Below are 16,452 nucleotides of genomic sequence, written 5' to 3'. Positions count from 1 at the left end.
GGCATAAAATCTAAGGATTTTATTAGTACGGTTGGTTAAACTTAGTCGCCACTTTTGGCGTATTTTCAGTGTATGTGGGTCCATGTGTGCACCCCTCCTTCTATACGTCTGGATTTGTCTGGTCTATATCTTGCTCATTATTCAAGGATTGCAAAATAATTTGATACAAATGTTCACCATGATGGGGTGATGCAGGGCTCTCAGTAGGGTCAGAATTTCACGAGTCAAAGACTCTTTGGCCAAAATTTTCATGAGTCAAATAATTTTTTTCTAGTGTCATTGGACTACATGAATCATCTTTATGTTACAAAAATTACTGTTTAGGAGGTCATTTTGTGTATATTCTCAATTCTAAATTGATAATATTTAACATGGAAAAAATGCCTTGTTATAATGTATATGTACCCCCCCCCCCCAAAAAAAAAAAAAGAAAAAAAAGACAACAAAAAACAAACAAATATAAAAAAATGAATAGCATATATACTGTGAAAGAATGAATTAAGCAGCAGCTTTTCTGATTAAAAGTTTAAAATATAAAGAAATATCTTTACTGGTATGCTATATATCATATGTTGAGTCGAGTTGTCTTGACAAGGTCACAAGAGGTCAAATGAAAAATATTAAAATTTGATTGTCCACACTGTATCTTACTTATGCTTTGAAGTATTATGCTAAGTTCAGCGTAGTTGTCAAAATGGCTGTACAGTGTTAGTTTGTGTGTGCTTGAATGCATCCAAACTTGTCCATGCCATAACTTTTTTATGCCACCGCAGCATCTGCGATGCGGTGGCATATAGCGATTCACCTGTGTGTGTGTGCGTGTGTTTGTGTGTGTGTTTGTGTGTGTGTTATATAGGTTATATAGTGAACTTAAAAAATCTTCTTGTGAAAAACCACGAGTCCAATTTCAACCAAACTTGGCAGGATTGTTCCTTGGGTGAAGGGCTTCCAAAGTTGTTCAAAGAATTTAATTCCATGCAGAAATCTGGTTGCCATGGCAACCAAAAGGAATTAAAAATTTTTAAAAAATCTTCTTGTAAAGACCCAAAAGGCCTAGAGCTTAGATATTTTGCATAAGGCATTGTCTGGTAGACCTCTAACAAGATTGTTCAAATTAAAGCCCTGGGGTCAAAATTGGCCCCGCCCCGGGGGTCATTGATTTTCACTATGTACATATAGTAAAAACTTAAAATACCTTCTTGTAAAAACCCAAAATGCCTAGAGCTTAGATATTTTGCATAAGGCATCGTCTGGTAGACCTCTTCCAAGATTGTTCAAATTATAGCCCTGGGGTCAAAATCGGCCCGCCCCGGGGGTCATTGGTTTTCCTTATATGTATATAGTAAAAACTTATAGTAAAAACTTAAAAAAAAATTCTTCTAGCAATTGACAAATGCTAGAGGTTAGATATTTTGCATGAAACATTGTGTAGTAAACCTCTAGCAAGATTGTTCAAATTATAGTCCTAGGGTCAAAATTGCCCCCGCCCTTGGGGTCATTGATTTCAATATATACATAGTGTAAAAAATAAATAAATCTTATTGTCTGAAGGTACAAGGCTTAGAGCTTTAATATTTGTTAAATAATATCATCTAAAGGTACTCTACAAAAGTTATTCAAATTTTGCCTCTTGTGTCAAAATTAGCCCCGCCCCCGGTGGCCATAGGTTTTCCTTATATATATATAGTAAAAACTTAAAAAATCATCTTCTCTAAATTTACAAAGGCTAGAGTTAAGATATTTTGCATGAAACATTGTGTAGTGAACTCTTGCAAGATTGTTCAAATTATAGCCCTGGGTGAAAATTGGTTCCGCCCCGGGGGTCATTGATTTTCATTATGTACATATAGTGAAAAAATAAAAAGTATTTTTGTCTGAAGGTACACGGCATAGAGCTTTGATATCATTTATAGGTCCTCTACCAAAGTTGTTCAAAATTTTCCCTGGTGTCAAAATTGGCCCTGCCCGGGGGCAGTGATTCTCATTATGTACACATAGTAAAAACAGAAAAAAAACAAATGTTTTCTGAATGGGAGAAAGCTATAGCTTAGATATTTGACTTGAAATGTTGTTTGGTGGACCTGCATCAAAATTGTTTTGAATTAAACCCTTGGGTCAAAATTATGCCTTGCCCAAGGGGACAGTGACCTACTTTCTTGTCCTTTGATGTACAGCAATGACATTTTGACCATGTGCACAGTTTTAGTTGTAAAATTGAACTTTGATATCAGGTGACCTAGATTTTGATGATGTGACCTACTTTCTTGTCCTTTGATGTACAGCTATGAAATTTTAACCATGCGGTGGCATAGCATTTTTCTCAAATGCAATCTTGTTTTGCGCATGGAGGAATTTTCAAATCACTTGAATTGAGTTTTTGTGCCCCCACTTAAGTGACGGGCATAAAGATTTACCCTTGTCCGTCCTTCCGTTCTCTTCTGTGTCGCACGTAACTCAAAAAGTATTTGACCTAGAGTCATGAAACTTTACAGGAATGTTGATCAGCATGTGTAGTTGTGCACCTGGGTATTTTCGTCTGGATACTTTTAGTATTTTTAGAGTTATTGCCCTTGACTTAGTAATATTTTGCAATTTTCAACTTGTGTCGCATGTTACCCAAAAAGGATTTGATCTAGAGTCATGAAACTTTACAGGAATGTTGATCAGCATGTGTAGTTGTGCACCTGGGTATTTTTGTCTGGATATTTTTAGTAATTTTAGAGTTATTGCCCTTGACTTAGTAAAATTTTGCAATTTTCAACTTGTGGTGCATGTAACTCAAAAAGGATTTGACATAGAATCATTAAACTTTACAGGAATATTGATCATCATGTGTAGTTGTGCACCTGGGTATTTTGGTCTGGATTTATTTAGTATTTGTAGAGTTATGCCCTTGACTTAGAAATTTTTTGCTATTTTCAACTTGTGTCGCATGTACCTCAAAAAGGATTTGACATAAAGTCATTTAACGTTACAGGAAGGTTGCTAAGCATATTTAGTTGTGCTCCTGGGGTTTGGCTTGTGACTTAGTAAAAACTGTTTCATTATGTTGTTATTTGTTCCTTGAGTGCTTGAGTTAGAATCAACCAACTTTACAGACATCACTAAATTACAGGAATAATGATTCACATTACTGTGAAGCTATGAACCTGGGACATTGCATGTGGATTTTCTTCAGTTTTGTTAGACTTATTGCCCTTGACTTACAGTAGTATAAATTTGCAATTTTCAACTTGTTCATGCATAGCTCAAAAAGTATTTCACTTGTAGGCCTGAAAGTTTACAAGAATGTTGGTCAGCATGTGTACTTATGCACCTTGGGGTTTGCTTGTGGATTTATTCAGTATTTGTAAAGTTCTTGCCCTTTACTAAGTAAAAGATTTTTAGTTTTCAAAAAAACATTTGACCTAGAGTCTTAAGATTGACAGAACAGAGGGCGTTGGGGGCACCTGTGTCCTATGGACATATTTTTAGTTTAAATGTCCAATGATCAATAGAAATTCAAGTCTTAATATTTTCTGCTAAGTGACCACATTTTTTATCGACCAGCCACAACCCCTGAAAGGAGTTTACATATATGTAAGCTTGCTACATTGTTTCTAGCTCTTTGTTGAAGAGAAAGCAGGTAGCATTTTAATGCCTGTTCAGGTCTGTTTTCTTGCTCCATACATTGCCCTAAAATATTTAGGGCTGTTTCCCTATGTCCAAGATATTTAGCTTTTACTATGGTTGTTATAAGTTTACATAGTGCTTGTTGTTGATCTTGATGTCTTTGTAGACGGTGGTAGATCTTGTGTTGTAGAAAGAACAGGAAAGGTAGAGAATCAATTACAGCCCAGTCCATCCAATAGTCACTACATTTATTCCTGTGTATCCTGTCATCTTGTGTAGATCTGAACATTTCATATTGTAGTTCATGAGGAACACAGTTGATTTCTTCCTGTATAAATCTGACACAAAATGCTGTTATATGTTTGATACAGTCCTCACTTTGTTCACCACATACCCTCATGAATTCTGCTGTTACTGTTGGTGGAGGTTTCTTCCAGCAGGTACAGACAGATACAGAAGGCACAGAATTAAAGATATATTGTTGTTCAGTGTGTCTTAGAATTAGTTCAGCTTTCTCAATATTTCCTGTACAGTAGAACACTGAAGCCAATTTAAGTCTGCTAGAAAAGATATCCGAGTTTGATCCAGCTGAAAGCCAAACCAATGCTTCAGGTGACACTTGATTATTTTCACCAATGCTGGATGATGCCAGGGCAGATCCATATGTGGTAAAAATTAAAGGTGCTAGAAACTTGAATGCAGCATGTTCTAATCTATTACCATTGTCACTGAAGGCCATTAGTTTACCAACAGATTGCTTCATTGTCCTTATCTTTTGATTGTGTAAATATGCTAAAGCAAGCTTATGACATCCACTTGTATGACCTGCAGTCTGTATATAGGTTAAGGTCACTTGATTTTTAAATATTTCAAGAGGAGACGGAAAATTGTATGCTTCATATGGTACCATGTTCAGCTTAACTTGCAGTCTTTGACCAAGATCATCAATATCAATTCTGAGTAACCCATGTCTAGCATTCTGTATAAAATCAGTTATATTTTTGGAAAGTTCAAGTTTTTTTTCAGCTGTAAATTGTCCTGCCATCAAATTGTTTTCTTGGATAATGAAATGAGAACAACAGTCATTCTGTACACAGCTGTGTAATTCCAATAAGTTGTATGTTAAACATGTAAATAAATTGTTTTCTTTCCATATACTTGGCTCTGTGTTTTCTATACAATGTAATAAAACTGTTTTACACAAGAAACTTGATATATTAATTTCTGCTGTAGGATTTAGGAAGGATTTTTGAATCATTTTCAATAATACATAGCACCTTATTTGTGTTATATTTAGATTAAGTATTAGGCACCTTTCTGCCAATGTTGTAGATATTCTCCATTCCAGTTCAGGATATTCACTAACTTTACTTCCAGTTGGAACAACAAAACACCCAGTACTGGCTGCATATCTTTTCATGTCTTGTGTTGGCCATCTGCCAATACCTTGTCTCTCTAACCAACCTGATGCTGATTGAGGCCATGATTTACAAGAAAAAGCTAACACATTATCGAAATCAGATAATCTATGTTGTGCCTGATTAATAACTGACAGTGATGGTCCATGAACCACAGCACCTGGAACGAAACCTTGAAATATTGTGTTTTTATACAATACTCTTCCAATTCTATCACTTACATGGTGTTCATCAGGAATGACAGTGACAGGAAGAGGTTCATCAGTTCGGAGCAGTTGTAAGAAACAATACCCAGGGGTAGTGTTTTCATCTTTTATCATGAGAAAGTTTTTCTTGGCATGTTCCCACTCTGACCAGTCTTGTATTATATTGACAACATCGCTACAGAATAGTACATCAATGTCTGAATGAAGTCCTGTAGTAGTTGTACCTTCAGTCTGACTACCTAGATGATATACAGTTCCAGTTTTACCAGTTGACCTGTACCTGATATTAGTTATAGTCTCTTTCAAAATGTTCACTCTCCTCCTTTTCATTACCATTCTTTCATTGACACCAATGTCATCTAAAACCTCACATAACCTCAGTGATAGGTTTTCATTGTAGCCAGGTTCTTGAAACATTCTGTAATATATTAGTAAAATGAAAAATTGTTTCAGTCAGCCTTTATATCTTTTTGTCTCAAACTTCGACTTGTTATTTATTTGTCCTTGAATTTTTTGTTCTAGAACAAAACAGTACAGGATATCCGGTTTCGATATTATGAAATTTTGAGTTAGATATTGATCAATAAATAATATTATATAGATTAACTTTGTCTCTCATTTTGTTCCTCTTATCTACATGTACTAATATTTGTATTGATATTTTTCTATCTTTATTATGTAAAATTTTGATGTCAGTGTATCAGTAAATCAGGAATTTTTTTTATTAGGTTTTGTTTCCTGAATACTTATTTCTTAAATTCAATTGCGGCAAATTGTTACTGATGTGGTGGATTTTCTTCCTCTTTGTTTCAACTTACGACTTTACAAGTGTCACGACAAAACCAACATAATGTGTTTGCGACCAGCATGGATCCAGACCAGCCTGCGCATCCGTGCAGTCTGATAAGGATCCATGCTGTTGGCTTACAGACCCTATAACAAGTAAACAAACTGATAGGGAACAGCATGGATCCTGATCAGACTGCGCAGGCTGGTCTGGATCCATGCATGCTCAGTCTGATCAGGATCCATGCAGGTCGCAAACCCATTATGTTGGTTTTCTCATGACGTGGCTCATTTTGGTCTGGAATGTGACTGTCATGCATTAAGAGATATTTTAACATAACTAATGGCACAAATGTCTACCACATCAAGACAATATGTTGCATCGAAGAATTACCTCCCTACCTCAAAGGTCAATGTCACATTTAGAGTTTAAAGGTACAACATCGTGTCCAGACTCTAATTTTATCATACATTAAAGGATTTCAAAAATGACTTGGCAGAAATGTCTACCACATCAAGATAATGTGTTGCGTCTTAAGACCCATGTCCCTATCTCTAAGGTCAAGGTGGTAAGTTTGCTAACTTCATTTCACATGTAAAATATTAAGCACTTACATGTAGTTACTTTTATTCTCTTTTCTTATCATGATACCTTACTGCAATAGCAGCAATACTTAACCCATTACTTCATGAGCATTTTGTGAAAAATGGCTGTTTTCATTGAAAAGTCTCCCGTTACAAGTTCAAATTGCTATAATACTATAAAAACTGCTTCAACACTAATCAAACTTGGCACAAATGTTGACTGGACCATTGCCCTTGCAACAACATGCTCAGGCTTAAATTTTCTGTTACCATGGCAACGAGGGGACATCTCAGAATTGCCAAAAATCACTATTTTGCATTGATTTTTTCCATCAAAATTGATTTCAAAGTGCTGCAACTTCTCAATGGATTGAGATAGAGTCAAATGCTTTTCAGCGTTGGTTACATGTTACCTTATGATCAATCTCAGGGCTCATCCTGGGGGGAAATTTTAGGGAGAAGTGACTTCCTCGCGAAAATTAGGGAGATGGGAAACAACCCAATGTGTATGCATTAACATGCATGGCTATACATCCTTTAATTATAATTTAAACACAATTAACATCACTTATAATATTTCTCCAGTTTATTAATTAATAGTAGATTAATTAATAGTAGTATTAATTAAAAGCAGATTAATTAATAGTAGATCTGGCAATGGCATCTAAATGTTTTTGAGCTGCAAATATGAATATAAAAATTATTTTTTGATATCTATTGATCAGCTATTTATAAGCTTTCTCTAAATATGTGTTTATATATATTCATGTACATTTGTTGATAATAATGTGTAAGAAAAAATATGATAAAACCAATTTTACATATTTTTCTTTCCTCACTTTTAATAGAAGATGAAGTCACTTTGGATATTGATTAATAATATCTCTTCTGTTCTGGTAACAGAAATATCTTTCAAAGTCCTGAAGGTTGTAATGTCACATTTATATGCAAATAATTATGCTTATAAAACAATTTTCAAACATCAAAGAATATGTAAAATATGTACTGCAAACATTTGTGCACATCATATTTGATCACTAAAATTACATACATTCATTTCTTATTGAAAAATTTGACTGAGAAATTGTAGAAAATTAATTTCTAATTACCTCCCTTTATTTTCATGAAATGTTAAATTTGGTAATATCTTTATAAATAATGCTTTTTAAAATTAACAATATTGATAAATCTTAATCTGAGCGTCATATTTACGACATTTAAACAAATATATATATTGAAACAATTAGAACACTTCTTTCCTGACAAATTTTGTAGATATATACACGTTACATGATACATGATTTACGACCGATATGTAGTTTAGCCGGGATGTCTTGTCCACGTGCTAAACTGTGTCAAAATTGGCATTTTTACAAAGAGAACCACGCCAAACACCCCCACTGTCTACAAAATACCAATAGCAAGATTTTTGCGAATTGGCTTTCTTAAATTTTCGCGTAGGTGTAACTATCAGAATCAGTAACTTTCTTACAGCTCGGTTTCGGCATTTCGCCTTGTAGCCATGACGTGAGCGACATAACAATTTTACAGAAAAAATTGATGTTCACAGACTGAAATCATTCAAAACTATGATGATTAAGTTTTTTAATCCGGTCGCTGATCATTAATGAAATTGATTATTTTGAATTGACCAACAGTTTTGTGATAGCCGTGAAAAATCCATTGCACATCGCCTTTACTCGGGGTAAAAACCACCACCGAAGTGCATCGTGTATATCAATTAGGGAAGATTGCACGTGTTTAGATAATCGGGGAAAAAACGATGTATAATTATAGCCAAATCCCGTATTCAACTCGCAAAACTATCACACAATTTTACCGTTTCGGGCCGATGCTCTCATTATTTACTGTTTAGAGTAGGCGATCTATCGCTTCGCTTACAGGTGGAAGGGTAGTATAAAGCGACGCTCTGATTGGATAATGATAATTAGCGGTCGTCATATGGGCGGATACAATCTCTGCTCTTTGCATCGCTAAGTAATTACTATTTGGGAATTAAGATTTTATCGGCGATGTTGACTTCTCTTTGATCAATCGGAAGAGCGAAATGGGAGTATACACGGCGAAGTTTTCGCCTGAATCGCCCTTCCGGATGAGCCCTGAATCTGGGGTCATTTATAGCCTCTCACAAGTCCAAAAATTTCTTGGCGATGAGGGGGACTCCACCCCCCTTCAAACCCCCCAAACAGAAGAGGGCACATCCCCCTTCTGGCAACCCCCTCTTTTGGTTGGGGGGCCGCGCCAAAAAAGAGGTCACTTTTTTTAACAACATTGCTCAAACAAAAACAAGTGTTGGGGGCCTAAATAAGGCATTTTTTCACCATTTGAGACAACAAAATGGGGGGGGGGGTGTGTGAAAAAGGCGTTAAAAGGCGTGTATATAACGTAATGGGTTAAGAAACCTTTTCAAGGCATTCATAGATTTAACATGGCAGCTCATGTTTGTATTAAAACAAAGAAAAGAAGAAAAATTACTCACTTGCTTTATTACTATAGTTTATAATAATTGAATTTTGTCCCTTCGAATTGTGTAACCTTTTTGTATATCAAAGTTACATTTATGATTATTATTTAAGGCTTTAAAACTGCCGATGAAATTATGTGTATTATTATAAAAATAAATTTTTAACTTACTTTGAAAGTTGGATTGGATATTATCTTGTGAAATTACCAAACCATTGTATTGACTTTCTGTTCGACAAGAAATGTGGAAATTTACTTTTTCATTTCCTCATTTTGTTTTAAATGAAAATATGAAGGGGAAATAACTCTTATAGTACATTTCCTGTTATAAACTTAAATTTGATTATTGCCCCTTTTATAATAATCAATAGACGGAACATAAATACTAGACTCAATATACATGTATATAAAAAGTTCTATCTATTTAACCAATAAAGAAATTGGTAGGACAACATATGATATGAAATTATTTAAAGACTATTGCATGTACAATCATACTCACAAAGATAAATAACTATAGAGTAATCTCCTCTTAAAATGATATCATTTAGCAGGATATGCTGCTAATATAATGATGCTGTTGGCACGATAGCGATCATGAGTCTTGTTTTCAAATTGGTTTACCTTTTGGAAATAACAATATAAATATGGCAGTCCCCTGAATATTGTTTTAAAGGAATTTTCGTCAGAAAATTTACAGGTAGATAAAAATTGTTGTTTTTTTTTCAGCCATAGGCAATCTTAAAATTGTGGAAAACACAATTTATTCAGAAAAAAATGCTTATTGTTTTAACAACTGACATAGTTTTCATAATGCTTACTTTGGTATGAATATTGTGCATTGATAATTAGCCCGACTTTTTTTTGTCAAATTTTGACAGTCATGTCAACATTGCAATTGCCATAGCTGTACGCAGACTTTAACCTTGATCATAACTTTTTAGGTTCTTTGTGTATTGTCTTCATACTTGGTCACAACAACCCTTGGGACAGAACATTCAAGTAGACAAGACTAACCTTGACCTTCATTCATAATGACTTTGACCTTAAAGGTTAAATGTCTAAATTTTCCTTGTTTTTTTGCTGAATAAGTAGAGCTATACTAGTCACAGGAGCATTGGCTTTGATGTAACCTCTTATGTTTAAGTTTGCGTACCACCTCAAATATAAGTCCATTGACATATGGCTTTGAAGCTTTGCACACTTGTTCACCATCATGCCCCCAACCTGTTATCAAATTTGTTCAAAATAATTTGATTGGCCCGTTTTGGGGCCAAATAGAAAACTTTTAAACATGTTCTATTGAAGAAATACACTTTAAGCTTATCTTTATTTCTATCAACAGTTCACCACATTTAACCGCTATACATTTCAGGACTTTGTTGGCCAGAAGAAATACACTTTAAGCATATCTTTATTTCTATCAACAGTTCACCACATTTAACCACTATATATTTAAGGACTTTGCAATGGCCTGAAGAAATAGACTTTAAGCATACTGTATCTTTATTTCTACCAACAGTTCACCACATTTAACCACTATACAGGGCTCATCCGGAAGCAAACAGGACGTTTCGGCCACAAACCAAATCGGCCCCAGTGGAAAAATCGGCCCCTGGTCGTTTCGGCCCTTTTCCGCGAGACGTTTCGGCCCTACTATATAGTACAGACAATTAATTAACAACAATTAATTTAATTACAATTAAACAATTTTGACACTTTAATTCTTAATTAAATAATTATTTATTATCTTTTGATCTCTTGAACCATTTAGATATAGTTAATGTTTTTTTTTTAAATGTGTAACAAACAATAAAGGCAGGTTAATCCTTAATTTATAAATCAAACCACTAAAACTTCTTGATTAAGAAAGTTAATTACAATTATTCCTTAGAAAGCATTATTTTTTTTATCTTAATTAAACTATAGGCCTACGTATTTTTTTAAGGTGTAACTAATTAACTGTGTATAGCTTTATGTAAGTAATATCAGAGAAAACTTCAAAAGATTTAAAAAAAAAAAAAAACGTTTTGCTATAATCTCCTGAATTATTGTTATTAGATAATGATAGATGCTAGATGTTATAAAAGTGATTGAAAGACTGAAACCAAATTATAAATGCTATGTACCTGCTATATATTTATTAATTAGTTTAATCAAACAATGTTGACAGTGACAAAAGAATTATAGATATTATGGCTTCTGTTTTCTTTTCATTGTAAAATTACATGACCGAATGTTTCGATTTTCACGTGCATGAACAACTAACTTTCCTTACCTGATAATTAAATGTGTTAGATTTTTCAATATCAAGGAAATAATTACGAGTAGCTATTTATTGTGATATATTTATAAACATTGAAGTTAACATTAAATGCAACAAGTATCTAATCGTTGATGGTTTGGTAAAGATTTAATATTTTATGTAAAATATATAAGAGGTATCGTAAATCTTTCAAGGTACTTGGAAATTGGCGTTCCACTTCATGAAAATTGTCATTTTTGATTATTATAACTATGAAATTTTAATATACCGGTTTAAAACACAGTACTTATTCTGGGGCCCATTTGGTAAAGGGCTGAAACGTCCGGGGCCGAAACGTCTTGGGTAATTTGGGGCCGATATGTCTTGGGGCCGAAACGTCTCGAAATCATCCGGAAGGGCGATTCAGGCGAAAACTTCGCCGTGTATATTCCAATTTCGCTCTTCCGACTGATCAAAGAGAATTCAACATCGCCGATAAAATCTTAATTCCCAAATAGTAATTACTTAGCGATGTAAAGAGCAGAGATTGTATCCGCCCATATGACGACCGCTAATTATCATTATCCAATCAGAGCGTCGCTTTATACTACCCTTCACCTGTAAGCGAAGCGATAGACCGCCTACTCTAAACAATAAATAATGAGAGCATCGGCCCGAAACGGTATAATTGTGTGATAGTTTTGCGAGTTTAATACGGGATTTGGCGATAATTATACATTGTTTTTTCCCCGATTATCTAAACACGTGCAATCTTCCCAAATTGATATACACGATGCACTTCGATGGTGGGTTTTTAACCCGAGTAAAGTCGATGTGCAATGGATTTTTCACGGCTATCACAAAACTGTTAGTCAATTAAAAATAATCAATTTCATTAATGATCAGCGACCGGATTAAAAACTTAATCATAGTTTTGAATGATTTCAGTCTGTTAACATCAATTTTTACTGTAAAATTGTTATGTCGCTCACGTCATGGCTACAAGGCGAAATGCCGAAACCGAGCAGTAAGAAAGTTACTGATTCTGATAGTTACACCTACGCGAAAATTTAAGAAAGCCATGCGATTGGTATGTTGTAGACAGTGGGGGTGTTAGGCATTGTTCTCTTTGTAGAAATGCCAAATTTGACACAGTTTACGCACGTGGGCAAGACATCCCGGCTAAACTACATATCGGTCGTATATCATGTAACGTATATAACAACAAAATTTGTCAGGAAAGAAGTGTTCTTATTGTTTCAATATATATATTTGTTTTAATGTCGTAAATATGACGCTCAGATTAAGATTTATCAATATTGTAAATTTTAAAAAGCATTATTTATAAAGATATTACCTAATTTAACATTTCATGAAAATAAAGGGAGGTAATTAGAAATTAATTTTCTACAATTTCTCAGTCAAATTTTTCAATAAGAAATGAATGTATGTAATTTTAGTGATCAAATATAATGTGCACAAATGTTTGCAGTACATATTTTACATATTCTTTGATGTTTGAAAATTGTTTTATAAGCATAATTATATGCATATAAATATGACATTACAACATTCAGGACTTTGAAAGAAATTTCTGTTACCAGAACAGAATAGAACAGATATTATTAATCAATATCCAATGTGACATCATCTTCTATTAAAAGTGAGGAAAGTAAAAAATATGAAATTGATTTTATCATCATATCTTTTCTTACACATTATTATCAACAAATGTACATGAAAATATATAAACACATATTTAGAGAAAGCTTATAAATAGCTGATCAATAGATATCAAAAATAATTTTTTATATTCATATTTGCAGCTCAAAAACATTTAGATACCATTGCCAGATCTACTACTAATTAATCTATTATTAATTAATAAACTGGAGAAATATTATAAGTGATGTTAATTGTGTTTATATTATAATTAAAGGATGTATAGCCATGCATGTTAATGCATTGGGTTGTTTCCCTTCTCCCTAATTTTCGCGAGGAAGTCACTTCTCCCTAAAATTTCCCCCCAGGATGAGCCCTGCTATACATTTCAGGACTTTCTTGGCCAGAAGAAATACACTTTAAGCATATCTTTATTTCTATCAACAGTTCACCACATTTAACCACTATATATTTCAGGACTTTGTTGGCCAGAAGAAATACACTTTAAGCATATCTTTATTTCTATCAACAGTTCACCACATTTAACCACTATATATTTCAGGACTTTGTTGGCCAGAAGAAATACACTTTAAGCATATCTTTATTTCTATCAACAGTTCACCACATTTAACCACTATATATTTCAGGACTTTGTTGGCCAGAAGAAATACACTTTAAGCCTATCTTTATTTCTATCAACAGTTCACCACATTTAACCACTATATATTTCAGGACTTCAATGGCCAGAAGAAAGCGGAGAAAATGTTTCAGTTGATCATTATTACGTTTGCAGTAAGTATATAAAATTGTTTTTCCGGTATTTATAGAGATATTAGAAAATTTAGCTCTGTAGATGTTGATCTGGCATCATTTATAATTTGACTAGAAAGTCCAACCGTGTTACCTTGTAAAGAACACTCTAATAAGCAGTTCTTAGTAAGAAAATCAAAGTTTGTTCGACTTGTATTGAAAGATTCCCAGAATCTCTCAACAATTTAATATGAATTAAGTATATTGACCTCTTAAATTTAGTCAGTAGTGATGCAAGTGTTAATGTATTAAAGTTGAACTTCCGTAACATACACTTACTTAAAGGTCCTTGTTTCGTTTCAAACACTTAATTAGTTTTCCCTCACTAGAACTGGAGGTATAAATAGACTATAAATATATTCTGTATTGTTTCATACTAAGTATTTCAGAAATTTTATCTTGGAAAAGTGCATCATATCACTGTTAGGCCCTCTTCAAAACAGTGTCCTGAGAACTATTTATAGTGCATCGGTGACATTGTTTCTTAAAATAGAATATCTGGAAACAAATTGTAAGCTTTACTAATTAACATATAGAGAGCAGACCGGTAGATTATAGGTATCAAGTGGATTCCTTATTGTTTATTTATTTTATCGATGACAAATTTCATTTTCTACTTAAATAACTCAATTATATGAAATGATTTATCTAAAAATAACATATTTAACCTTTAGAAAAGCTGAAGGTTGCTTTAATTTATCAATTGATACCTCACCAAACTTTGTCTCTTGCAACCTTAAAGGATTGTCCGGTAAGTTTCCCAAAGCAAATTTTGATGGCTCTTTAAAGTGTTTCCCCCATTTTGAAAAAATGTCATTCCCAGCAACTTGTAAATCATAATGAATAGGTCAGCATTAACCCATGCAACTAGTGTAGATGAAGATCACTGGCACATCCGTGCTGTCTGATCATCATCTTCACTGGTTGCTGTTCAGTCTGTAGGTATTTTGAAATTTTCCCCCTAAAATGATAAATGTCTGTTGCCCCTGTCTTAAAAGTAATTAATACACTTGTTACAAATGTACTATATATAGTAACAAAATTGCCTATGATTTCAACTGATTATGAGTGTCACGTGACCTATTATGAGTTTGCGGCCCGGGGCCGAGAACTAGTTATCAGCCCGCAGAACATGTGCACGTGCACAAACTGAAACAATGACGTCATATTTTACGTCATCAAGCAGTTAACTGTAAAAGTGAAAGTAGTTTGTCAGCACGAATCACTTTATTTTTATTGTGAGAGCTTAAGAGTATTTAGTACAAACACATTTTTGTTACTATTGAAGAAGAAATAATACTAAATTCATTCTGAAACAAATGAAAATAAAACTTGCTTCTAGATTCTACTGCTTTGAACACACAAACAGTAAACATCTCTGTACAAAACAGTAGAAGTGTAGACAAGAATTTCAACGAAAGAACTTCAAAGTATTTGTTGTTGTTGCTTTTTTAAATGCTACTATTAGATATACCAAGTGTATTAAAGACATTAATACACGTCAGAGTAGGGCCGGAAGATGATAAGGTGAAGGTATTAATCTCTTAATACATGTTTCACAAACTCATCTGTATAATGTATTGCAACATGTTTCTGATGCAGCGTTTAAGTTTTCATCAGTGTTGATGATTATGAATTTATAATTTCAGACTGTTGGATTTATATGGGGTTATATTTGTCAGCAGTTCTCACAGACCATGTATATTCTTATAGCTGGATTTGTTATATCATGCCTGGTAAGTTACTGATACAGTTAATCTATTTTTGTTACATATTTGTTGACTTTGTTTATTTATATCATTGTTAACTTGGCAAGTTCTACTGGAGGTTTGTAGTCGTAGTACAGTATTAAAGGTTTGTCCAAGTAAGATAATCTCCATTCATTTAGCTTTTCTTGTTTCTTAAACTATGTATTATTTCGGAAATATATATAAATTTAAAGTGCATTGATGTAAAATTTTTGCATGATTTTTTATCCGTAAAAGACAAGAGTTAATGTCCAACCTTGATGTAATACTATATTTTATGCAAAATAGTCAAATCTCAGAGTGGGTCATGAAACCCCGCCCCCCCCCCCCCCCCCCCCCCCCCACACACACACAGACATCCATTGGATTGGATTTGAGAGAATGAGGCAGGAATAAGTAGTCCCGTTAAATGTATTGATTAAAATTTAGGTACAGTATCTTGACCATGCTGGTGTGACTTGTGACCAAACATTTACCATGAACAATATCATGAGTTTTAATATGTTCAACTATTCAATATGATAATGTATAATTCATTTTTGACAGTTAACACTTCCACCATGGCCCATGTTCAGAAATACTCCATTAAACTGGCAGAAATCTCGTGTAGAAGCAGAGGAGATTGGAAGCACTTCAGCACAACAGTCCTCACAGAAATCAAAGAAAAAGAAATAATGCGTGCAATAACTCTCAAACATTTATTATGACATTTTCATGATATGACCATGTTTATTATTTCTCTATTTTTGGTAATGGATAAAAGTTGTTTTTTATGTATGTTTCAAAGAATGATGATGTCATTTATTTATTGTTAGTCATTTTAATATTACATATGTTGAAGTAAGATTACCATTATGTGTTTTTAAGAGAATAAAATCAATTTTCTAGTCTTCACA

At 33.6% G+C, this 16,452-nt stretch overlaps 1 protein-coding gene across 1 annotated transcript in view; it reads left to right on the top strand.

The window, feature by feature from the left end:
• Nucleotides 1–16,452, top strand: part of LOC132725438 (signal peptidase complex subunit 1-like) — an 18,970-nt gene extending 2,518 nt beyond the window's left edge. Inside the window, exons 2-4 of the mRNA XM_060710575.1 lie at nucleotides 13,731–13,790; nucleotides 15,458–15,544; nucleotides 16,103–16,452. Of these exons, the coding sequence (XP_060566558.1) occupies nucleotides 13,731–13,790; nucleotides 15,458–15,544; nucleotides 16,103–16,231 (276 nt within the window). The 3' untranslated portion in view covers nucleotides 16,232–16,452. The remainder of the gene's footprint in view (nucleotides 1–13,730; nucleotides 13,791–15,457; nucleotides 15,545–16,102) is intronic.

This window comes from Ruditapes philippinarum, unplaced genomic scaffold (assembly GCF_026571515.1).
Source record: "Ruditapes philippinarum isolate M1 unplaced genomic scaffold, ASM2657151v2 ctg5539_1_1_1_1, whole genome shotgun sequence".
In the NCBI taxonomy this organism is placed as follows: Eukaryota; Metazoa; Mollusca; class Bivalvia; order Venerida; family Veneridae; genus Ruditapes; species Ruditapes philippinarum.
Note: the sequence above shows the minus strand (reverse complement) of the source record. Positions and strands in the feature narration are given on the sequence as shown.